General features: G+C 35.6%; 5 protein-coding genes and 1 long non-coding RNA gene across 7 annotated transcripts; 3 read left to right on the top strand and 3 right to left on the bottom strand.

Annotated features, from left to right (window-relative positions):
• Window positions 1-5,498: 5,498 nt before the first annotated feature.
• On the top strand, window positions 5,499-7,262 carry LOC107398228 (uncharacterized). Its single transcript, XR_001575141.2, has 3 exons — window positions 5,499-6,132; window positions 6,184-6,201; window positions 6,257-7,262. It is a non-coding gene; the product is annotated as an uncharacterized LOC107398228 (long non-coding RNA).
• Window positions 7,263-7,380: 118 nt separating this feature from the next.
• LOC662940 (uncharacterized protein) lies at window positions 7,381-8,751 on the top strand. The gene is made up of 4 exons (XM_969009.4): window positions 7,381-7,547; window positions 7,608-7,916; window positions 7,968-8,198; window positions 8,244-8,751. The coding sequence occupies exons 1-4, from the start codon at window positions 7,488-7,490 to the stop codon at window positions 8,628-8,630; spliced, it is 987 nt and encodes a 328-aa protein (XP_974102.1). The 5' UTR covers window positions 7,381-7,487; the 3' UTR covers window positions 8,631-8,751.
• On the bottom strand, window positions 8,638-9,364 carry LOC103313684 (uncharacterized protein). Its single transcript, XM_008197582.3, has 2 exons — window positions 8,982-9,364; window positions 8,638-8,934 (listed from the first exon to the last, which is right to left on the bottom strand). Exons 1-2 carry the CDS (start codon window positions 9,245-9,247, stop codon window positions 8,757-8,759), a joined length of 444 nt encoding a protein of 147 aa, XP_008195804.1. The 5' UTR covers window positions 9,248-9,364; the 3' UTR covers window positions 8,638-8,756.
• Window positions 9,365-9,565: 201 nt separating this feature from the next.
• On the top strand, window positions 9,566-10,248 carry LOC662880 (uncharacterized protein). Its single transcript, XM_968955.4, has 3 exons — window positions 9,566-9,747; window positions 9,795-10,013; window positions 10,059-10,248. Exons 1-3 carry the CDS (start codon window positions 9,661-9,663, stop codon window positions 10,173-10,175), a joined length of 423 nt encoding a protein of 140 aa, XP_974048.2. The 5' UTR covers window positions 9,566-9,660; the 3' UTR covers window positions 10,176-10,248.
• Sse (Separase) lies at window positions 10,023-13,059 on the bottom strand. The gene is made up of 9 exons (XM_008197581.3): window positions 12,896-13,059; window positions 12,597-12,848; window positions 12,232-12,551; window positions 12,056-12,180; window positions 11,419-11,638; window positions 11,060-11,367; window positions 10,842-11,009; window positions 10,457-10,599; window positions 10,023-10,411 (listed from the first exon to the last, which is right to left on the bottom strand). The coding sequence occupies exons 1-9, from the start codon at window positions 12,978-12,980 to the stop codon at window positions 10,245-10,247; spliced, it is 1,788 nt and encodes a 595-aa protein (XP_008195803.1). The 5' UTR covers window positions 12,981-13,059; the 3' UTR covers window positions 10,023-10,244.
• A 38-nt stretch (window positions 13,060-13,097) lies between these two features.
• Window positions 13,098-23,194, bottom strand: LOC100142360 (uncharacterized protein). 2 transcript variants are annotated; one of them, XM_008197580.3, is made up of 12 exons: window positions 22,560-23,194; window positions 22,325-22,512; window positions 22,147-22,280; window positions 21,621-22,101; window positions 21,402-21,570; window positions 21,138-21,351; window positions 15,186-19,451; window positions 13,942-14,086; window positions 13,660-13,892; window positions 13,424-13,613; window positions 13,287-13,374; window positions 13,098-13,238 (listed from the first exon to the last, which is right to left on the bottom strand). In XM_008197580.3, the coding sequence occupies exons 1-12, from the start codon at window positions 23,056-23,058 to the stop codon at window positions 13,135-13,137; spliced, it is 6,711 nt and encodes a 2,236-aa protein (XP_008195802.2). In that variant the 5' UTR covers window positions 23,059-23,194; the 3' UTR covers window positions 13,098-13,134. The 2 variants fall into 2 exon arrangements, with proteins under 2 accessions (XP_008195802.2, XP_015837463.2); XM_015981977.2 differs by lacking the exon at window positions 22,560-23,194 and having other exon boundaries at window positions 22,147-22,273; window positions 22,325-22,460.
• Between the last annotated feature and the right edge of the window lie 188 nt (window positions 23,195-23,382).

Here is a 23,382-nt window from a genome sequence, read left to right as displayed (position 1 = left end):
GATCCACAAACGCATCTTCACCAAGTTTCGACAATTTTTAGCGTTGCGACAGTAATTTCGAAATGGCGAAATTCAAAAATTTAAGTCAATAAAATAAATATTGTACCAGTTTTAGTTCTTGGACAAATTCTGAAGAAAGCACTCCGAAAAAATGTGCTGCGGTAGGTTGATATGAATACTTGAAACCTTACTTAATTTTTTCGTCAATTTTAAGAAACGACTTTTATATAAAAATCCAAAATTAAAAAGTGTACCAAATGTTATAACATGCAGTATAACTTTTAATCCAAGATTTTTGGCAAAATAATTCGAAATAAGGTATGTAGTTAATGCAAATAACATTATTTAGTGTGCCCTTAATAGGTACTTTCAAAAATATTAATGACCGTAAAACTGTAAAAAAATAACACTATAAAACTCTAGGCAAATAAGTCTTTTAAACTATTCTAGACCGCAAATTTTAAAAGCTTTTCTTACAACTCAAAATAAATTTGTTTTGTTAAAAACATTTGCCACCCTTTTTATTTTTTCTAAATTCCTAAATTGACTTGTTGCATCCTAAAGGTCTGACAGAAAGCGAAATTAAAATTTAATACTGAATTAAACTAATTCGAATTAAGTTGCAATTTAAAATGAATTGATAAAGTAATGTCAAGTTAATCTCGAATTAAAATTTAATTGCAATTAAAATGTTTTGTAAACCGGCTCTAAGTGTGTTTTAAACATCCTAAAGTTGTGTTTAAACTAATTTAAAATAAAATATTTTTTCATTTTTTTATTAGTAGGTACTTTGGTATTTAGTTAAAAAACAATAAACCAGATTTTTTTAATTAATAGTTATTTAATTTTTTTGTCTTAACATTTTTTGTTTCTCAAGTTTCCAGTCTTTCGATCACAGAGTTTTTAAGTTTCTCATTACTTCAGCATTTTAGTTTCTTAATTTCCTCATATTATGTCGTATTCATTTCCCAATATATTTTGTTATTTTTATTTTTATTATTGAATTATTTTTTATTTTATTTTTATTAATACTATTTTATCTTATTAATGTTCTTACTTTGCAGTTCTACAGCTTTTTAATTATTATTTTTTCTGTTACTTAGATCTACATCAGAATTTTAATCATTCTGTGAATTTTTTTTGTATATCAAAATTTTTTTAGCTTATCAATTTTTTAATGCTTTTTATTCAGAATTAATTTGTTAATGTTTTTCTTTTCTAGTTCTTTAGCTTTTTCAGATTCTCAGCTTTTCAATCGCTTAGTTCTAAAAATTGGTTCACTATTTTTTAGTATTTTTGTGTTTCAACTTTTTAGTTTTTCTCAGTAATAAAATTACCTTCTTAGATTCCGAACTCTTAACTTTTCTTAACATTTTAGTTGGAAATACTCTAGTTATGTTAAATTATTTTTTAAGATTGCACAGTTTTTTGATTTTAAAAATTCCTTGTAAAGCCACAGCATTATTTCACTCAAACCACTTTAAAAATAATTTACTTTCACACACTGAAATTTTAGTACTTAATAGTAGAAAATAGAAGAAAAAGTAGCTTGTGGCAAACGATAAATAATCTACTAAAAATTAAATAAAAATGTTAATTGATTTTTAATAGACTAGTACTAATATATGTATTTTCACTACAATGACTTCATTTTCTTGGTTGAGACGAATTTTTACAGAAAAACGAACTAATTTTACAACAGCAAATTTGGAACAATATTTAGGGTTAACGAGTAATTATTTTCTTTTTTTATAGATTTTTGGTGCAATAGAGAATTTTACGTTTTTTACAAATCTTAGTTCGTTTCGTTTGTTTTACCTGTAGTAGTTTCTTAAATTATTAGACTTTATTACCTAATTTCTGTTTTTTTAGACACCTAAATAAAGTTTTTATCTTCCTAAAAATCCGCTCCGTAATAATAATTAATAATATAATTAAACGTTTAGCTACAGCTTTGAATTTTACTATCCAATCAAATTACTTTCTGCCAGTTTAAGTGCAGTCGTTGGAGGTTGTTTCAAAATTTGCAAAAAAAATAATTTAAGCACTTATTTGAAATATTCTTGGCAGCGCCTGTGTTCGATTTTTGCCCATAAGACCGGCTCGCCACGAAGGCATTAAACAAACAGCCTAATTAGTTTTTATCTATTGTGGAAAATTTATTTTATGACTGGTTGTTTGTTCAGCCGCATCATATGAACTCGTCGAAGATTTTACGATGCTTTTCAATGAGTTTATGGATCTACGCTATAACTCATTCCATTCATTGGCTTTTCATGCGTCCTAAAACCGCCGACTAGAAATTATAACGCCACAAATTCGCGAAAAGCGAGAATTAGTGGCCGCTTAGCCAAGGGTTCACACAGAGAAACGTATCGGTCCACATTCGGTCGCCAGTTTTTTATGAGACAGATGGTGCCCGCCCCCAATGAATATTGATAAGGAATCGACTACACTAATTTACTACACCAACACCACAAAAAATGTAACATCATGTTTTATTTATGACGGCATATCGCACGATAGGGCCGTCGCGGCCCAAATTGTCGAATTTTCTTATTTTACAATTCTGTTTATCGAATATTATTAGGCGAATGAAACGCAAACAACGGTGTTTTCGTTTAATTACTTTTATTTATTGGCGTGACATCAAGGACGGGAATTAATGACCCCGGGTCGGTTTTTCAAAGACAGCCGCCTTTCCGCAGATAAATCCGAAGAAGCGCTTAATTGAAAACTATCCACATAAATCAATACCGTATCAGTTTTCATCTAGCACCCTCTGCACTTTCAACTTCTTCCCTTATTTTTCCAGCGCAGTTTTACCGTGATTCGTCGTCAAATATTCATGGAAATATCTCTCCCTTTGTGTATTTATGCGGCGGGATGGGGAACAACAAGCCGAAACAATTCATTGCGAAGTTTGAAAAAACTTTTGATTTGTACGTAATTTCTTCACTGGTATTTTTTCCGGTTAGACGCAGCAAAATGGATTATCCGAGCTGTGGCTTTCCGCGACAAATTGTTGCCAATTAAATTAGGCGATAGCAAACGCCACAACGATCTCGTTTCTCATCCGTTTGCTTTAGCGAGGCGTATTTCCATATAATCCACTCAATGTTCCAGTTCTATCGTCCTAACCGGATTATAAGCAAATTAGCGCACTATTTGCTGATCGGATATGTCACTGGATGTGGCCCCGGATCCCACGCTGATAACATGTGTCTCATGGGAGATGGGGCTGCTCTTTTCGCCATTCTTGTCCAGAGCGCGGCTATTTTTTCAATTCAATTAGAAATATCTCTATTATTTCTGAACCTTGCATTCAATTTACAGTAACAATAAATTAAATTTATTATGGTAGCGCCGAAGGAAATTATAATTCACTGGAAGTTTTCTACTCGGAATATAACTGTGTTTGATTTTTTTAAATGGGAGTTGGATCACGCAACTCGGTTTTTAAAATACGTTACAAATACTATGTCTCTTCGTGGTAAGTGCCTACGATTGGTACACCTGCTCGTAATTGAATTACTCGTATTAAAACTGAAATCGCCGTTTATGTAATTTTATTAAGTCTCATATCCTGGATGTTTCAAATTGCTGTCAAATAACAATAAATTAAAATTAAATTTTTATGGCACTTATAAAAGTACCTACGATACGATTTCCTTATTCTCTATTTTAAAAAACGTTTTTAATTATGCAGAACCGCAACATGTTATGGACTGTGAAAAAGGTTTAATTAAAATCGACAACAAAATAAATATTTAAATACAAAATAATAATTTAGTAAGAAATATAGCATAGATTATTATATATTTAGTTTTTCAAAATTTCAAATTTACCAAACGGATACCCAAAAACAACGCAGTTTTTGTATTCTTTCTCGGTTTATTCTGGTTACTAATTCCAATAGTTTTACAATATTTAAAATAACAAAAAAAATGTTTGTTACGTCATCTGTTGATGATATTTTTTGTGTCATTTATTGCTGCTGCATGCTATTTATTGCTCCATTTTGTTCTATCGAAGTAAAGTTTAGTATCATTTTTTGTGAATCAATATTTCTACAAATAATAATAATAATAATAATAATAATAATAATAATAATAATAACATAATTCATTTCCAACTGACTTCTTAGTCTAAAGTGGACAATATAATACTATAGTGGCGGTCAGCTCGGTTTGCGTGTGCGTCATCAATTTCATTTTTTCATTACCAACACAAAGCTGTAAAAAAATTATCAAAAACAATGCAAATTTAAACAACTAAGGGGTGTCTAAGGGTGGTATCCTTGAACATTAATTTACATATGCACTTCGACAACACCATCAAGTGTCACGAATTTGTCAAACTGACATTGACAGTAAATTATAGACGTCATCGCATGGTTGTCGAAAGTGTTATCGGTGTTAATCGCAAGTATTTTCTGTTCGTTTATTGTGTTTTGTGATTTGCGTTTCGTTAGGTTTTTGATTCTGCGTTTATTAGTTCTTGTTTTGTGAATCTGTATTTTTTGTAACAACTCATAATTTAAACACTTCGTAACCTCAAAAAATATTTGATAGTTTGTCACCGCTATGCCCCTGCTATGTAAACGTAGTGACAGAAATGTCAGATGACGCACACGCAAACGGAGCTGAGCGCTACCATAAATAGACAAGTAGTCCTTACAATATAGAAACAATACCTACAATAAAATATATAAGAAGAAATACAAAAAAGAAAAAACCCTGACTAAATTAAGACAATCATAACACTTATACAAAACAGTATAAATTACGAAAAAAAATATTCTAAAATTTTAACCTTTACAGTGTATTTATTAGGTTAGAAATTATGTAAGAGAATTTCGGTTGATATTTTCTATAACTACTATAATGTTCACTTGATTCAGAAAATAAGAGCTGTTAATCACACCATATAAAAGTTTTGCAAAAACTGTATATTTTGAGATATTTAAATTTTTAGTGAATTTGCTCCAGGTTTTATTACTAAGCCATTTTTTTGCTCTTAAAGCTTTTTTTTCTTAATTTTTTGCTGCTATAAGCAATTTGTTGTACCATGTTTTGCCCTCAGAAACTATTTTTTCCAACTTTTTGCGTCATTTTTTGCTGCTGCATCTAATTTTTATGCCATTTTTTCTCTCACAATCTATTTTCTCCCCTGTTTTTGCTATTGAAGCAAATTTTTTACGCCATTTTTTTGTGAATACAATAGTTCTTCAAACAATTCAACAAAAAATAAACTGCGTATATAAAGATACTTAAATTTTTAGTGAATTTTCTCCAGTTTTATTACCACAAGCTATTTTTTGCTCCTGCAAGAAATTTGTTGCTACTAAACGACATTCTTTGTATTATTTTTTGCTTCCACAAACAATTTTCTGCTCCTATTTTTTGTGGGCACGTTATAACGTTTTATATGGACTATAAACAGACAAAAATAATTTTGAAAATTATGGAAACAAGAATTCAACAATCTAATATTGACAGATAACATGTTTTTTAAGTACATTATTCATTCGCAGTTGTTGCAATTTTTTTTAAGTTGAAGCAAATTTGTTTATGTTTAAGATAGACTTTATTAAGTTAGGAATTGTTTAAGTTTTGGTATTATAAATTAGTTTATTTGTCTGTTTATCCTTGGAGAGATATTTTTTCCACAAACTTCTGTCTCTGTGTTTTCAGTGTTGCCAACTCAAAATTTAAAGTCACACATGGTACAATTAATCTACTTAACGAAACTTACTGATTTAACGATATTATGGAATCTTTTTAATACTCGTATTAACATCCTGTGGTACTTTGATATAAAAATTTGTCTAATAAAAGCGCAAACGACCCAAGTAATACAATTGATTCAACCATTTTTTTTATGTTAGATTTATTTCATCTTACGTTTTTCTAAAACGGGAAAAGGGTCGCTTCCCACGCAATTTATTTTAATCGACACGGTGCGTTTAAAAAGGTTTTCACGATTTCATGGTGCAAGACAGCCACCGAATAAAAAGCTCGATGAAAGCTTTCGAACTCAATAAGAGAATCATCGCAAATTATAAAAAGCTCAAAAGAAGGATTATACATCAGGACAGTGTACCTAAAATTGGATCAATATTGGCACACTGTGGGTGCAGGTAAATATACATAAAAAATTATTTACACAAAAAAATTTCAGGTACCCATCTCGCCTCAGGTTAAGACCGCATGACTAATTACGTGTCCTTTAAGCTTTTTGTCATTCGATGCAGAATTTACTTGCATGCAAGGAGCGGAAGCGTTTCCAAGTTTATAACTTCGATTACAAGGAGATTACTTCATGCTTTCGACAATTTCGCAATTGCGAACAATTTTAATAGGTAGCGCAAAAACTAGTTTCGTTTTACGAGTTGCAAATAATTTGTTGCGAAATGAATAGTTTTATACAGTGCATAAATGTCATGTGTAAGATTTAAATTTGCACTTGCGGCGCTATAAACCATTGTAGAATTACTCGAGCTTTATAGACCTCGACAAGCCGCTAAAATAGTCAATCAAACCTATTTCCTTCATGCTCTGTCGTTCCACCTGTATAATTTAATACTATCTACACACATTAAGCACCCAAATGGGTTTTAATTCGCAAACACATGTCTTTTCTACCTTCAGGTAGGTATAACGTCCGTCAAGTAATATTCCCAAAGGGCACTTATACTGGTCCACTTCGAGATCTTTTTAGGGGATGCTTTTACGGATAACGTGATTTATTGCACATGAAATTGCGTGAAATTTTATATAATAGCCGATTTCACGGCAAGGGGACGATTTAAACGGTGGTTGGTGATTTATGGAGGATGTGTGGGAAGTGGATAAGCACAAAAATTAAAGAATCTTGAGTAATTATCCGAAATTGTGCCTTTTGATTGGACACGACGTGAAAAAGCCGGGATAAAAGCCCCGAATAATCTATCAATTCGTGCCGACGCGTCCGATATATTTTCGAAATAATCAGTCATAGAAATGAAGGGGTTGCACTTCTTGGGGTGACAAAAATGAGCGACACAAATTTTAAAAGTCTAGGAAAGTGAAACTTTGAAAGTTTTATACAATAGGTGGGTATACGTTGTTATTGCCAAGTTGGTATATACGGAAAATTTTAGTATGTTCAGTAAAAAAAAAACTAGTATTAAACCATTCCTTTGAAGAAGGCAACAGAATGCAGAGTTGATTTGAGATTATTTATAACCAATTTATAAAAAACATTTATACTATAAACAGCTTTGCCTTTGAATTTTTATTTTAATTTTTAATGAAAAATAAAAAATTAAATTTTGAGCGACATCTATGCAATTATTGATAAGTACAAAGTTACAGTGATCTGTAAATTTTATAGTGTCAAACCAAAACGTCAGTAGTGTCATTCAATTGTCAAAATAAACTAACCTAAGATATGTGATTAGAAAATAAATAATTGGGCCGATTTATGTAATAATTCGCCTAGAAATGGACAAACCAGGCGATTTGGAAGCAAAGTACCAAAAGCTCGCCACAGAATACTCCAAAGTGAATTATTTTAATTTAAAATTAGTGGGGCGGATCCGCTGACATCTCCAATTTTTGCAGGTGAGGTCGCAAGCCACGGTCTTGAAAAAAGCCGTTTTGGAGGAACAGGCGAAAAACAATGAATTAAAAGACACAATTAAGAAACACGAGCAGAAGATACGGAAACATGATCAAGAAATGGAAAGCCTAACTTTCCGAAACGAGCAGTTGACTAAGCGGATATCAGTGTTGCAACAAGAATTGCAAGTGAACAGTCACGTTAAAAAAGGGAAAAATAAAAGCACCGAGAACATCATTCAATCAGACACTAGTGTCCTGGACGAGGAGTTGCAGAAAAAAATTCTAGAAAATGCCCAACTTGTTAGCAGTGTAAATATTTATATTTGCTACTGTTGCTGGTTATTTTTAGGCGTGTTGTAGATGGCTGATAAGGAGTACGAGCTGAGCGATTGCAAGGAGAGAATCGCATGGTTGGAGAAAAGATTAGATAACTGTGAGAAAGAATATCACCAGAAGGAAACGAAATATTTAGAGGACATTGCCAAGCTTAAAAGGGCGAAATATGAAGTCGAAAAGAAGGTCGAGGAGCAGCACATGGATGTGCTAAATTCTGATGTTGCGTCTAATAAATCCAGTGAAGACCAGAATGAGGTATTTCTCTTCAAAAAATTCGGAAAGCTATAAAGTGCATTTTAGGTCACTTTTTGGAAAGAGGAAGCTGAGAGGTGGCGCTCTGAATGCGAAGTCCTGCGTTCCAAACCACAATCAAACGAACGGTTGACTGAATATTACGAATCTCAATTGGGCGAATTGTTGCAAGCCAAGCAAATGGCCTTCTCAGAAACCAAAACTTTGTGGGGTGAAAATCAAGCCTTATATTCAAGATTAGAACATCTGACTGTGGTAAACAAGGAAATAGAAGGCAATCTAGAGAAGAGCAATGAAGAGTTGCTTACCACTATAGAAAATTACAAGAGTCAGCTTGATGCAATGACTGAACATATAGCCGCCCAAAATGATAAGATCACGAAACAGTGCGACGAAATCCAAGCACTCAAACATAAAATTGCGAGCAAAAAGTAAACATTCCTTTAATTTAATAATTTATTTACATTATTTACTCTGTATAAATTATGCGGTTTGTTTAATCGACCTGTATTTATTTACATATTTGCAAAAAAGTCTAATACAGTTATTGCACTAATCTGTTTAATCCAGTCTGACAGCAAAAGACGACCCACAGGAACACCCTTGCTCAGCTAACGGGTTATTGACAATCCTGAAGGAAGATTTAATTAGTTCTTCCCGGTAGTCGACCGTCGCTCCTCTAACAAAGTCCAATGACGTTTCATCAATCACAACTTTAGCTCCATTTTTTTCAAATATTCTGCAAAATCATTTGTAGCTAAAAATACATAATCGGTGCTCACTCACTTATCGTCTTCATTAATTTTCGAGTCTAGGTCAAATTTATACTGGAAGCCCGAGCAACCGCCCCCATCTACACTCACTCTTAAGAACTCATCCGAATTTTTACTGATATTTTTCAAACGCTCGACGCAAGTGTCAGTGATAATTAATTCCGGTTTTATGTGCTCCAAAGGTTTAATTACAGGTTTTGAATAATTTCGGGATAAAAAATTACGCACACTATTAATTTTAAACGGATAGAACCGTCTCACTAACCCTGACATTTTCATAGGTTAGATTATTTTGGCAGTGCCATAATTTGACAGTTAAGCGGCTCTTGCCAACAGTTGCATCAAAACCAAAAATTACTAGAAATGCCGGCCTGGAAAGCTGAATTTTCCGAATTTGGTCGCAGATTTTATACAGTATACAAATCGAGCTCGTTGACTATTTTGGTCATTTACTCACTTCTTGCTCGATTCTCTGCTGTGAATTACAGATTTTATAAAATTTTTTAAACTATACAAAAAAATAAAAAAAATGTGGGCAGCGATATCTAGGTGTCGGAAGTCAAAGTACAATTTTACAGTAACCTGTAAATCTGCGACAGTTGGTGCCATTTAGGTTAGGTTAGCATAACCTCACAAAATTCACGTTTTTAATTTTTCTTATCACAAGACCGGAATTCTCGCACAAATCAAAAATGGTCGAGCAGCAGAGACAGAGAATTGAGCAAGAAATGACCAAAATGGTCAACGAGCTCGATTTGGAGTATTTGCGCAAAATGCAGGTACTGTATATAATTTGTGACCAAATTCGGAAAATTCAGCTTTCCAGGCCGACATGCATCGCTGCGCTGCGAAATGCTGCGACAACCGGGAAATCTCACTCGAAAGTGTTCAAAAATGCGTCGAAAACTGCGCCTCGTCCGTGAACTATGCCCAGAATTACGTCCAAAGAGAGCTAGAACAGCTCCAAAATAAGCTACAAAGGTGCGTTATGGACTGTAACGACGACATTCGGGTGAAAATGGGGCCTAATCCTTCGGAAGCTGAAGTAAAACAATTTGCCAAACTTGCAAAAATATATTACGTTTTTTAGGTTAGTAAATATACAGCGCTGTTTGAAACGTGTGCCAAAAACTGTGTTGATAAACAAATTGCATACATGCCCTCGCTTTTAAAACGAATGAAATCTGAACTAGGAAAAAATAAGTGAGGTCGAGCAAACTATATATAGTGGTTGTTGTTTTTAGTTACACTTGAATAATAAAACATGTTAAAAAAATTAATTTGTGGCTATTTTAACGGGGATTCCCCGTGCCACACATGCCGCTCGGGTTGCGTAGAAGTTTATCTCTGATGATTTTTTTACGGCACTTAGGGCTTTCAACAACTCTGGCTCGTGAGTGTGGCAAGTGGGTGGCGGATCAAAGTGTTGTTTTGAAAAATTTACTACAAAACAATTAACGCCGTGTGCGATTTTCACATTTTGTTTACCTTTTTCGCCTTTCTTCCATTTCGCCTTATCCAGGTGTTTCCAATGGACTTTTGAACACGGTATCCAGTAACTCAAAAATTCAGTCGCCAAAATATCAGTGTCCAGATCTGTGACCTCCCATAGCATTCCCACAGTACAAGGGCTTTAAAAATAAGATTTATTACAATTTCGCTGCTCCGCGGGCGCAGCCTGCGGATGTCTAAGATTAGGAAATGAAACGACCCAAATAATTAGTGAATTGGTTGAATTTAAAACGATTTGTCGTATTTTTTAAGTTCAGAAAATCCAACAATTTTGTATCTCGTTTCATCTCCTACGTTATGCTTCTCCCTAGCGCAGCCCGAGGGTGTAATCAAATTTAATAAAATAAAAGTTGGAAAATACCTGCAAGCAATTAAATACACATGAGAGGCCGTGGCCATTTCACTTTGGGGCCCTAGCCTCGTCAAGCGTGTGCTGCCACAACCGAACAAGACAACAACAGCATTTATCCGAATCTTCTCAACGTTAGTTGCGGAGAAAAAATGCGAACCGCTCCCATGTCCGTTATAACTACAAAAGAACTTAAGTTTTCCAATTTCAAAATTATTATTTCCAATTACGAGAAAACGTCTCCTGATAAGAGCAGTTTTACAAACTGTTCACTCGTCGGCCTCGCACCGGTAATCCCCTCCCATGTGGGTAACCAATAATCACAGAAACTTTCTATCCGATTTTGCATATTAACCAAGTCTAAGTCTGGGTTAATGAGATATGTGCCACTTTGTGGATTTTTTAAAATTTTAAAACCACCCTCCATACTGTCTTTGTGCTCTTGATATAAGGCATAAGCCAAATGTAGGGATGGTAGTCTCGAAACTGTCGTTTCTGATAAGATTTCCATCATTTCCCAAGGGTAAATGTCTAGGCTCTGCGTAGAAAATGATAATAGAAAAAAAACTGGTGATTTTAATTAACTCACATCATCAATAATTAAAATTAAAGGGTGCCGTTTCTCTTGGAAAAGCTTAAATTCCTCCAACAAGTCCCTAATGAACTGGCCAACACTTCTTTGTACATTTTTTTCCGGGAAAAGGAATTGTAAAGCGCTCCGTAATTCAGTCATTTTTAAATAATAATAACTCTTTATTAAATACTGCACAATAACTTTGGTTTTCTCATCCAATTTAAGCCACGGAAATCTACAAATAACATAGATATCCAGTTTTGTTTGAGAACTATCAAGTAATAAATTTACGTACGATTTCAAAAAATTTTGACCAAATTTTTCGGCAAAATTTCCTGAAATTCTTGGCCCAAGTATGAGCGAAATCACTCAGGAGTGGCTGTAATTATTGTTGTTATTTTGATATTTTTATTTACATCATTATCGCGACCAAATTTCTTGGAATAATTTAGTTTAAATAAATTAAATAATGTAACTCAGATCCTTCTTGGTAAATATGTTATTTCGTTTCGACAAAATCCCGCAAAATAAATCGAGTTGCTAGCCCAAAAACAATCTAATCCACTTAAAATTGAAAATATTTCTCGCACTTCAGCCAATGTTTGTTTGGAATAAAACTTAATTTTCTTCCCTTGGAGATTAAGTGACTTACTCTGTTCTAAAAAAATCTTCAATTCGTTTCCGTATTCTGTTTTCTAAATCACTGTTGATGTATTTTCCCATAAACAAACACTTCCACTCTTTCAAATACAAGTTACTCAAGTCCCTGACAACCATCTAGAATGAATTAGTTACGACCAAAGAATAATTTACAATAAAAATTCTTACTTCTAGCCTGTCATCAATTGACTTTCTCTGGCAATAGTAATGATGTTTTTGCGAAACGTTAGCAAAATGCTTTTGTTTGGATGATTTCAGTAAGAGTTCTTTGTTGTCTGCAAATATGGAGTGCATTTCTTTGGCTAGTTCAACAGGAGCCCCCTTGACACTGTCATGAGGTGCACTAATACTGACACAAAACGGTTTGGGTTGGTTTGGACCACAGTTGAACACAGAAATGTACAATGGGTTTGTGTGATGTTCATCTGCGGCTATTTCCACGTTCGCTTTGCAAGTAAATTGTGGTGTAATTTGAACCAAAGTCCATTCTGCAAGAGGGTAAATAAAACACTCAGTTATTTATTAATTGTTACCAGGCGGCATTTCTTCAATTTTGCTGAGTAAACTACTGATGTTCTTCTTGATTTCTGTGTTCGGGCAACTCGAGGCGACATAACTCTTGTCCAAAGACAATAACTTTACATTGTCTGTGACTGAAGATAGAGTTTTCTCGTAGCGTATGGCGGTTTTAAGCCGCAAACTTGGCACATGAGACTCGACTAGATGATGTATTGCTTGCAATTCGTTGCTTTTGAGGCACTTGCAGGCTTTAATTCTTTCCAATCCTGTGACAATCAAAATTTAGGTTAGGACCAAATTGGTGTTAGCTTACTTTGATAGAATAAACCGGAGGGATAATGAAGAGGGGGCAATTGCCTCAAGATTTTTTTTGTTGGGATGTTTTCCTTGTTTTCCATTCTAAAAAACACCGGTGTTCTAACTGAAAACAAATTTAAAAAAGACGTCAAGTTTGACACTTGACAGTGCAACAAACGTGCGCTGAATCTTGAAATTTGGCGGTAAATCAAAATTCATTTTTTCCAAAAAAATTTATTAAAGATTAAATACATGTTAATTAGGACACAACTTATCCAAAAACGAACCAAAACATAAACCTGACACATTTGTGGGCTTTAAAAACATTTCGTCAAAACTATCCAGACTTGTCGCCTCACCTAAAATCGAGTCATAAATGATAAGGAACAAGAAATGGTAAAACGTACGTTCTTCCACGAAACTTCTTGCAGAACAAAGATTATTTTCTATTCTATCAAATAAATAGATTTTAACACAGTCAAGCTCTTGCAATACCTTAAAAATGCTAACTTAGTTCTGGCCCAAAAAATCGTACACAACTTACTTCCAACAACGAATAAATATCGACGGGTTTGATGTAATGAAAATATTCACACAAAACCGTAAAGGGAATGTTGGGAAAATCAATGCAACGGGAAAAAACCAAACACAGCCATTCGTAGAAAAGATTATCGTTTAGACACCCGTCAAGTTTAGTCCACGGTTTCAATTGTACTTTTCTAGGCTCAAGCGAACTGAAAATAACATTTAGAAAACATAAATCAATCAAATTCGACTTACTCGAGCTTTTCCCCCATAAAAGCCCTTAATTGCGTCATTTCTTCTTTTTCAGTCGATTCATAAATTTGTTTTTCTTCGCGTGACAACATAAAAGTTTCAGTCAACCACTCGGACTGGTACTCATAATGGACATAAATAAATGACGCCACACCCGCTCTCAAAATCACACCGATTTCACCCAAGTAATGCATGAGATGGGCCAAATTCAGGTCGGTTTTATTCGTAAAATATTGCTAAAAAGTATTTGTAAATAGGCGCTAAAAGTAAATGAACGACCATTACCTTCAGCTCTCGTCCAGAAACACCTAACTCTTTTTTCTCTTTAATAAAATCGATCAAATTTTCCACAATTTTGATGTCGTCGCCAGTGCCACTCACATCATCCAAGTATTTTATGATTAAGTCCATTTGTGGTGGCCTCACAACACTAAAATTGTAAAGGTGAACAAAATGTGAACGTTTCAAGAAAATTAAATCAAATGAAAAATATTTTTCAATTTCTTTCGCCTCTATTTTCTCGCTGAAGTCTTCTTTCCCTGCATTTCGTGAACAATAATAATTTTTATGGACTTGACATCAGTACAGTTAAAAACTTATCTTACTGTTTGAAAGGTACGAAAGTCGGATACTTTTTCTTGTTGAGATATACAGCGAATTCCATACTTTACCACGCGCAAAAAAATACTTCTTACTGACATATACTAAATTATTTAGTTTAAAATTTTGAAAATATTTATAAAACTAAAAGCAAAGATCTTATTAAATCGTATGAAATAAGCACAAAGAATCGTCGATTTTTCGACTACTTTAAGCAAAATTTCACAAATGTGTGCCTTATTAACACACGAAAAAGGCAAAGTTAGAAGTTTTAGTCCAAAAATAAATGATGTCTAGCAAGATCTTGTTAAAAAAATAATGCACACGAGTATTTTTTGCTCAGAAACGTGCTTATTCGTGCTTATGTCATGAAATAAAAGAGTTTTTACTAAAACCATTAATTACATGATTAATTAATAATTTACTTTTACATAAATTTTTAACAGAAAAAAGAACTTTTACCTCACGTGCGTGCTATAATTCCCGAAAAAGATATAAATAACGTCATTTTTTCTTTTTTAAATTTGTTTATTTCACTTGATCTTTATTGTATTTCATTAGCATTTTCGTGAAAGTCTTTATTTACTCAAAATCTCTCAAATTTTCTATTACACAGTTTGATTCATTTTTACTTTAAAAATAGAACGATTGGAATATTTTGTAAAACTTTTTTTGAAATATCTTTTTGTCCCCGTGTAAATGTAAAAAAACATCGAATTGTATTTAGTACACATATGTTTTTACGCAATCAGAAGTACTTTTGTTTACAAGACACAAAATTTTGAAGGGCTTTTATTCACAATCACATTTTGTTTAAATTACTTTGCAAATAAAATGGCAATTTTTGGCAACGTAATTTCTCGACCTTTGAATGGTAATATTACGGAAGTGATTACGAATAAAACAAAATCGTGAAATGAATTACATACTTTTCAGTCATCTTGGCAAAAGTCTCAATCTTCTCACGATTCGTAATCTTGACTGTCGTTTCGTCCTGCTTCATTTTTTCCAAATCTTCAATGACGAACTGGTCCAACTTCGGGTACTGCATAACGAAATGCTCCTTCAGTTTTTCAATATCGTTATCAGTGTCCAATTCGGGGAACCTTCCCTCGTTTAGCAACATAATCAAGTCAGTAATATGCGGAATTTTCCGCTTCTCAGCATCAACTTCAGCCATCATCCCTTCTTTAATTTCCTCAATTGAGGGAAAATCGCCATCTTGGGCCCTCTTGATGCACACTTCCATTCCACTGGCGTAATTCTTCGGCGATTTTCTCGCACTACTGGAGTCATCACTGCGACTCCGGACTTCGTCCCAAATCTCGCTTTCCCAACTCTCGAACGCACTTGAATTCGTCTCGACTTGTTGCTGGTGAATGGTCTGGATCACGAAAACAACTTTCGATAAATTTTTCAATAGCTTCTCCTCACTGTCTACACAGCTCTCATCTTCGATGTTTGCGACGAAACTGCGCAAATCGTCAGTGGTGTTCCTTCCCTCCGTAAACTTTTTCAGACTGACTATCATCAAATAAATGTAATTATTGATTTCCAGGTTATTGCTACTGTCGAGCATTTTTTTGAAACACAATTCCAGGTCCCCCTCAAGTAAGTAAGGCACTCGGAATATCAAATGCCTGACTTTGCTCTTAATCTTCTCGCAGTCTTCAACCATGTTCACACTTTGCGTCTCCATCACTTCGGGAGTACGTCCCGCGTTTTTCTTCTCGTAAATCTTGTCGAGATACAGGCGGAAACGTTTCGCCAACTCCTCAATCACTTCGCTATGGTCCTCAATTTCGGGGTTCAGGATTATCCCCATTTCGGGGATTTCGAAAATAAAGCTAATCTCCTCCCAATACGTGTTCAATTCGTTACAAACCATGAAACTTGCGGCCTCGAAATCCCCCTCCAACTTGGCCAAAAACACCCGAAACGCCTCTCGGAACATCTCCTTCGGATACGTGGAACTTTTCATCAAGTTATAAACGTAGGAAAATTTCAGTGGCGTGGGATAATTCCCGTCCAGGTTTTTCCCCACGTAGTTTTTATTCGTGACGACAAATTGGTCCTTTTTCATGTTAGCGACAGTCACACGAATCAAATCGTCCGCAAATTTTTTGTAAATCCGCGACAAGTGGAACGTCCACCCCACACTGTTTTTCTTGCAGGCCATTGAGCAGTGCACCACTGACCTGATCGTGTCCTTGGTCACTTCCTCGACTGTTTTAGGGTCCGTGTAGATCGGACTTGAATCGTCACAATTTTGCAAAATCGCCTCAAACTCCGAAATGTTCGCTTTCGCGAAAAAATCAAAAGTCGCGAAATAACCCAAGAGCAACAACTCAACCTCTTTCCGATGCTTGGCAATGTAGGCCATGAGATAGATGTAACAGATGTAGATTTGTGAGTCGCTGATTTTGACTTCGTTCTTGTAGCGATTCCGCACTTGTTCGAAATATTTGCCGATTGTTTCCGAATTCGAGAAATTCTCATTGTTGTTTTCCATTATCTTGATGGTCTCGTCGTTGGTCAAAAGCACATAAGTCCGTCTCTGAATGGCTTTGGCCGTTTTGTTGCGCACTTTCGGGCAAATTCGGTGCAATACGTCCCTGATCACATTATACGGAATAAACTGTTTCTTAAACTCTGGGCACAAATAACTCGCAGCGGCCCGGCTATACCTCAACAACTGATCCTCCTCTTCGTCCCACTCAACTCTCACTGTTGCATTTTTCTTCATTATGGACTTATCAAGCGCATCGTAATACTCCCTAGGCCGTTTCTTCGTCACACTTATAAACTTCCTGACCAACTTCTTCTTCTGTCTCTTAACCATAACCGACTTGGGTTTAGGACACGCCCTCCGGTCGCTAGCCCCGCCCTTGAGCGAGTCAAACCGGACGGGGGCCACCTCAAACGCCGCCTTTTTCTGCGATTGGGCCTTATTTCTGGTGCTCCACACCCAGTTACGCTTAACGAACGTCCAAAGTGAGGAATCAACGCCGGCCGCGCCCCTGCGATCGCCAGGCAACGCCCCCGTGTCGTCTAGCACCGCCCCTTGGAAGGTTTTAGGGCGGAGCGTCTCGACCATCGCCGGTTTGGCCCCACACTCCTCAATCGTCACACATTGGCCGTCCAAAACCTTGCGCTTGCCCAATTGGGTGTTCATGCAAATGCGCAACATTTCCGACCAATAGATTTCAACGTCACTGCCGGTCTTGAACTCGAAGAGGATCTCCCGGTAGGGTTTGTCCTCGACTAGGTTGTAACCCGGTTGGCTGTTACAAGTGTCGTAAAGGGTCGCCTTCGAGTTCAAGTAAATGAAAACTTGGTCTTTTTCCTTGAAGTTTCGGGGGCCCAGTTGTAACAACCCGACGTAACACATGTTACAGAGGTTCTCGTAAATGTTGTAGAAATACTTGCGTTTGCGCAGGAGAACGGAGCGGATATCAACCGGCAAATGTTTCAGCAAAAAATGCCGTTTGATTGGGTGTTTAAGATACGCCTCAAGCTCTGGAATGTCGTACACGATTTTGTACAATTTGACGAAGATCGAAAGTGGCATTCGGAGGATTATGTCGCACGCGAGGGCCCACCCTTTCGGGAAGGTCGTGTGTTGGGGTATTGGCGGGATAAACATCTTCCAACTGACTTCATTCCGGTAAATTGCGGGCAAGTCGTTGACTTCCCCCTGCCCTTTAATTCTCAAACTCTTGCAGAGTTCGAACACTTGTCGGCCCGAAATGGGCTCGCATTCGTTCAATTCCCGGACAACGTAGAACAAGTGCTCGTGCAGGAGCCGCATCCGGGCGAACTTTGGCAAATACCCGTACACCCTACCCTTACTCTTATCGAATTTGTAAGCGGGCTCGAGCTTGGCACTCGTCAGTTGTTTCAACTCGTTGATGCTTTCCTTCACGTCGACCATATTGAACGGCGACTCGATTTTCTTCTTTATTTTAACCGGCTTGTCGGGCACACGTGCGAGGGAAAACTTGAGCTTCATTTGGTCGATCGTTGACTTGATTTGCGTGTGGAGGACGTCGGTTTCAAGCACGCAGATGAAGCACTGCGTCCGCGTTATGTGTTTCTCGGTCATTACGACCTTGAAGACCTTAATGTAGCCCTCGTCCACCAGTCGCGCAATGATGGAGACGATCGTCTTGCGGCAGATTTTCTTGTCGTACCCGCCCAAGTTCTCCTCTTCCAGCACGTCCTTGTACAAGAAATGCACGTCCCGGACGACCTCTTGCGAGTAGACGCTTTTCAGCAGAATATTGGCCCGGTTTACGTACCTTTGGGTCAGGTTTTCGTCGTCCGTGACGAAGAAAAGTCCAGACCTGTTACATTTTGGCTTCGTGGAGGCGAAAATCTCAAGCTTGATGCCCTCCTGCTCCTCGGAATATGCGAGGTAAGGGGACGGCCCCATGAATTTTTCCATAACTACGCCGCCTGACTCCTCGAACTCGACCGCGGGCTCGAGTTTAACGCTGTCGAAGCGTTTCCTCTTCCCTTCGAGGACCATAAGGCGCTCGAAAATGTTCCGCAACTTGTCCACAACCTGGTTACTGCGGTGCGTCTCGCTCATGGCTTCGAAGAGGTAAATTTTGGAAATTGTGTCCGTGTGGACGCCGTCACTGTGCGGGTTGTTGTAATTTTTCTTGGCTTTAAATACTCGCCGAACTTTGAACGGCGCAATTTTCGTGCTGGCGGTCACATTTTCCAGACTGAACACGATACAGTTGTCTGTTTCAATATCGTTAGTTCGCACGCTCGATAAAAATTCGTAGATGACTTTCCCGAAGCCGGTCTGGAAGAGTTGGATGCCTTTGGAATAATCGTCTCGCTTTAGGAGAAACTCGTCCCATTCGCTGATGTAGTGCGAGCAGAGGTTGCTTCCGATTAGGAGGAGTTTATCTCGGCCTTTGATGACGATGTCGTAGATTGTCAAGTCGTCAGCGCTCGGGTCCATTTCGGTCAGGAAGGAGGTGCAACAGAATGGTTCGAAGTTTAGGTTGAATTGGGTCTGAATTGGGGCGGGTTCAGGCTTGGGAGTTTCGATTGATTCCTCGACGGTTTTATTTTCATAGCCGGCCAAAACGCGAGAGAGGGTCGCAGGCGAAAGTTCGTAGTTTTTCGGTTGAGTGTTAATGTAGCAGCCAGGCATGGAGAAACATTTCGCGAAAAATCTATTGAAAAAATTTTTACGTTAGCAAATCGCCGCGTTATTGAAAACTTAGTAAAAGATTTACTGTCTAATGAATAATTTTGTCTCTTAAAAAAATGTTATTGTTTGGCTGATACCCGAACAACAAACATGCGAATTAATGAAAAAAAATTGAAGATCAATTTTAATATGTTTTCTTAATGTAAAAGGTTTCGTTGCAAAATAAAATACCGTGACAATTAAAAAACAGTTTTATTTAATTAACTTTTGCCGAAATTTTTTACCGTAGAAATAATTTACAAAAACTATCAATTCTTATTGTTTCAGTGTAGTGTTATCACTAAAGATCATTTTGCTAGTCCAACAAATATTTTAACTCAAAACAATTATTTTCCTAAAATCTCACTGCTACAAATTATAATCAAAAATTTTATCGTTTATAAACGTAGTTTATTACTTAACGATACCAAACTTATTGTGCATAAAACAAGATAAAACAAAAATGTAGTAATCCAATTCTATTTCAAATTTCAAGTAAAGACGTCTATAAAAGATTTAATAATAAAATAAGAATTAAAATCTGTGTTTTATTCTTAATAAGAATAAAAGTTTTTAATGAACGTTAGAATTGTTCATTTATGGAAATATCCTCATTAAAATTTTGACCATTACTGCAAAAATAAGGTTCACTTGAAATATTTAACAACACCTAACAACAGAAGAGATAACTTAAAACCAAAATTTTCCAATTTTTCTTCAAATCGATAAACATTTATTAATTTTCTTAAGAGATAAATAAAAAGATAAAATTAAAATTAAAAGATAAATAAAAAAATTTCAAGTTTGCAAATTTCATTTGTTGCTTAATTAATCAAAATAAGTTTATAAGTTTACAGAACATTTTAATTGCAATCAAATTGTAATTAGAGAGTAATTTAACATTTTTGTCAATACATTTTAAATGAAAACTCAATGCCGAATTAGTTTAATCCGGTATTAAGTTTTAACACAGACGTTTTAATTTTCCTTTCTGTAAAGTAAACCGGCCCTTAATGTCCTATTATAACAAATCAAACACAACAATTCTTATTTCATTTTATTAAGAATACCATTTCCAATTAATAAATTATTTAAGTAGTTAAATTATCATTGTACTTTGTCTATTTTTTTAAGTTTAAATCTTAATTTCGCTTTCTGTAAACCGGCCCTAAAACTTTCAAAAACCCACAAAAAAAATAAAAATAATTTCTTTTTTAATTAAATTCTCACTAATTTATTGGAAATAAAAAAAATATAACTTTAAGCCACTTCTTTGCTTTGAGATATTCGAACTCAATCGTGTTTTAATTAATTATTATTTACCAGGATTTTTTTATTTCTGGAAATTATTTCGCAACAGAAGAAAACATTTAAAAAAGCACTCCCAGCATATGGTAAAAATTACATGAATCTTTAATTTTGTTTATTAATTCAAAGCGATAATTTAATCTATATAAAAAAATACATAAATCCGTGTTTTACCGTTTTTTTTATTCGGCACATTTTAGTCAAATTAACAAATTTATTCCGTCCAAACAAATTATTTTCTCTCGTTTTCTTTTTGAGCGACTGAACAATGTACATATTACGTAATACGTAATTAAACTATATTCTTTCATTAAAAAAAAACAGTAATTATGCAGTTAATAAACAACCAAGATGAACTTACTTAAGTGTCTGCTGCCTCCCCAGATCAATCTTATTACTGTCAATGACGTTTCTCAACAGCAACTTTCTCACAGCTAGTCTAACTGAATAAAAATCCATCCCAAAATGGTTATTAATTTCTTGTATGGAAACACCAGCGTATCCTGTCGATAAAATGTAGAGAAAAATATCGCGCAGATATTCATAATTAATGAACTTATGTCGTCCCAATTCGGCTGAAAGCAACTTAAAAATAAAAAAAAACCGTTTAGTACCCAAATTTTACCTGGTTTTTCTGGTTGAAGTTCTTTAGAGTCCTTTACGTCCATTATGGCCGTTATGTTCGCACAAGGGTCCAGCATACGCAAAACTTTAACTTGCCTTTCCCTTTGTTTGCTTTTGCACATGTATTCGTGCTGCGTCGCGTTTGGGTAAAACTTTCTGTAGGGAAATGTCTACAAAAAAACATGAATCACAAATACTCAAAAAAAAATTGTGAGATTACGGAAATTTTAAAAAACCTCCGAAAATCAGCAGTTTTCACCAATTTAATCATTGAGACGTTCCGTCCGAAAATTTGCCTAAACTCGACCAAGTCTATTTGGTGGTTTGGCCGATTTCTCAGTATGTTGGCGATTCGTTCCATGATGACGATATATTTGGTTTTTCTTTTGGAATAAAATCGCTTCAAATGAACCAAACCGCCGGAGATATTCTGGTTCAAGGAGAGCGATTTCAGGAAGAAATTTTGGTGGACGATTAGCGAATAATTCAGGAGCACTTTTCGGGTGTGATAAACCCTCTTGCTGTCGTTAACTAGCGGTATTTTGCCCTGGGTCACTTCTCCCTGATCGCGAGATCGCCCAATTTTTTCCAAAATGCAATACTCAAAGTCCAGTAATTCGATATTTGGATCGGCTTCCTCGTCAATGAGGGCCTTGTTCCTTAAAGCTTGGTCAGCAACAAAAACCAACTTTTGGTCGTACCTATAAACAAAATTAACATTTGATCCGCAAATTGGCGAAAATTACAATTTTATCGCCTTGTCCATTGAGAATTTCCGAACGCCGTTGTTTTCTTTTCTGGTATCAAAAGTCGAACAAGAGCCTCTGACTTCAGTTCCGTTAACTGAGGCCATGGGATAAATGTCGTTAAATTCTATAAACTACAATTATACAGGTAAAATAATAATATAAAAAAAATACTTACTGGCTCCACAAAAAAACCAGAATCAATATCTAAATATTTACAACGGTCAAAAAATATTAGCTCTTCGCGTGGCTCTTTCAGTATGAAAATGTTAACACGCTTGTTATTGCAAATCAGTCTCCAGATACGATCAGCCATGGTTTTGTTAATGTGGTAGGGAAAAACAAACTTCAGCCGTTTCCAAAAAGCTACAATTACAACATTAATAGTTAAAAACTACAAATTAATAACAAACCCTCGAGCGTGATTCCGTCTAACCCTTCAAGCGCAATTTCATCGACCACATGAAAGCTCAAATCCACGCTTTTGGAGGCTTCATAATTACACTTTTTCTCATCACTGAAGAACAAGTCAAATTTTTGGTGCAGCTTGTGCACCAAAACAACATTGCCACTCGCGTCAAATTTGGCAAAATGTAATTTGTGTTTGTTTCCTGGAATAGTTTCCACGTTTTGTTCTTGCACATGTTCAGGTTTTGCCAGCTTTTGTTTGCGAGGTTTGGTCATTTGTGTGTTGATGAAATAAAATTTTCGACATTTTTTCGGAACTGTGCTATCGCTGGTGTATACAAATTTACGCTTTCGCTTCAGTCTTGCTGTTTTTGTGCTGCTTTCGCCCATTTCTGGGGATGCAGAGGGGGTCTCTGGATCCTCTTCGCAGGAGTCTTGGTCCAAGCTTCTTTTTCTTTTGACGCCTTTCGGGTCGCCACCCTCGCATTCATCACAATTATCCATTTTTAATTAACTAAAGAAAAAACACTGCTTTCCAGATTAAGAAGTGAGGTTATATTAGTACATCAAAACAATTTGCCTTGTTGCCAGCTTGAGTGTACCACTGGTAATAAAAAACAAAATTATGACACAATCCCAATTTTAATTATTGATTCAATAAACCTGGATAAATATACACACTTATTCTAAACAATACTAGAATTATTACAGCCGTAAAATTTAATAATTTTGCCATTGATAACAAATGTGGCAACAGTGTCGGGCTCAAAACGTCAAAATTTTATCAAAATTTCCGGTGAAAAAATTATTTTCTCGATAAAAATTCTA

This window comes from Tribolium castaneum, chromosome 3 (assembly GCF_031307605.1).
Source record: "Tribolium castaneum strain GA2 chromosome 3, icTriCast1.1, whole genome shotgun sequence".
Classification (NCBI taxonomy): Eukaryota; Metazoa; Arthropoda; class Insecta; order Coleoptera; family Tenebrionidae; genus Tribolium; species Tribolium castaneum.
Note: the sequence above shows the minus strand (reverse complement) of the source record. Positions and strands in the feature narration are given on the sequence as shown.

Coding starts and splice junctions, on each gene's coding strand:
- LOC662940 (XM_969009.4), top strand. CDS start 7,488: ATGGACAAACCAGGCGATTTGGAAGCAAAGTACCAAAAGCTCGCCACA. Junction 7,917..7,967: donor ATGCCCAACTTGTTAGCAGT/GTAAATATTTAT, acceptor GGCGTGTTGTAG/ATGGCTGATAAGGAGTACGA. Junction 8,199..8,243: donor CCAGTGAAGACCAGAATGAG/GTATTTCTCTTC, acceptor AGTGCATTTTAG/GTCACTTTTTGGAAAGAGGA.
- LOC103313684 (XM_008197582.3), bottom strand. CDS start 9,247: ATGAAAATGTCAGGGTTAGTGAGACGGTTCTATCCGTTTAAAATTAAT. Junction 8,935..8,981: donor AAAATTAATGAAGACGATAA/GTGAGTGAGCAC, acceptor ATGATTTTGCAG/AATATTTGAAAAAAATGGAG.
- LOC662880 (XM_968955.4), top strand. CDS start 9,661: ATGGTCGAGCAGCAGAGACAGAGAATTGAGCAAGAAATGACCAAAATG. Junction 9,748..9,794: donor AGTATTTGCGCAAAATGCAG/GTACTGTATATA, acceptor TCAGCTTTCCAG/GCCGACATGCATCGCTGCGC. Junction 10,014..10,058: donor CTAATCCTTCGGAAGCTGAA/GTAAAACAATTT, acceptor TACGTTTTTTAG/GTTAGTAAATATACAGCGCT.
- Sse (XM_008197581.3), bottom strand. CDS start 12,980: ATGGAAAACAAGGAAAACATCCCAACAAAAAAAATCTTGAGGCAATTG. Junction 12,181..12,231: donor CAATTGATGACAGGCTAGAA/GTAAGAATTTTT, acceptor AATTCATTCTAG/ATGGTTGTCAGGGACTTGAG. Junction 10,412..10,456: donor ATGGAAGAAAGGCGAAAAAG/GTAAACAAAATG, acceptor ATTGTTTTGTAG/TAAATTTTTCAAAACAACAC.
- LOC100142360 (XM_008197580.3), bottom strand. CDS start 23,058: ATGGATAATTGTGATGAATGCGAGGGTGGCGACCCGAAAGGCGTCAAA. Junction 22,513..22,559: donor AGACGGAATCACGCTCGAGG/GTTTGTTATTAA, acceptor TTGTAATTGTAG/CTTTTTGGAAACGGCTGAAG. Junction 21,352..21,401: donor ACTTCAACCAGAAAAACCAG/GTAAAATTTGGG, acceptor AGTTGCTTTCAG/CCGAATTGGGACGACATAAG.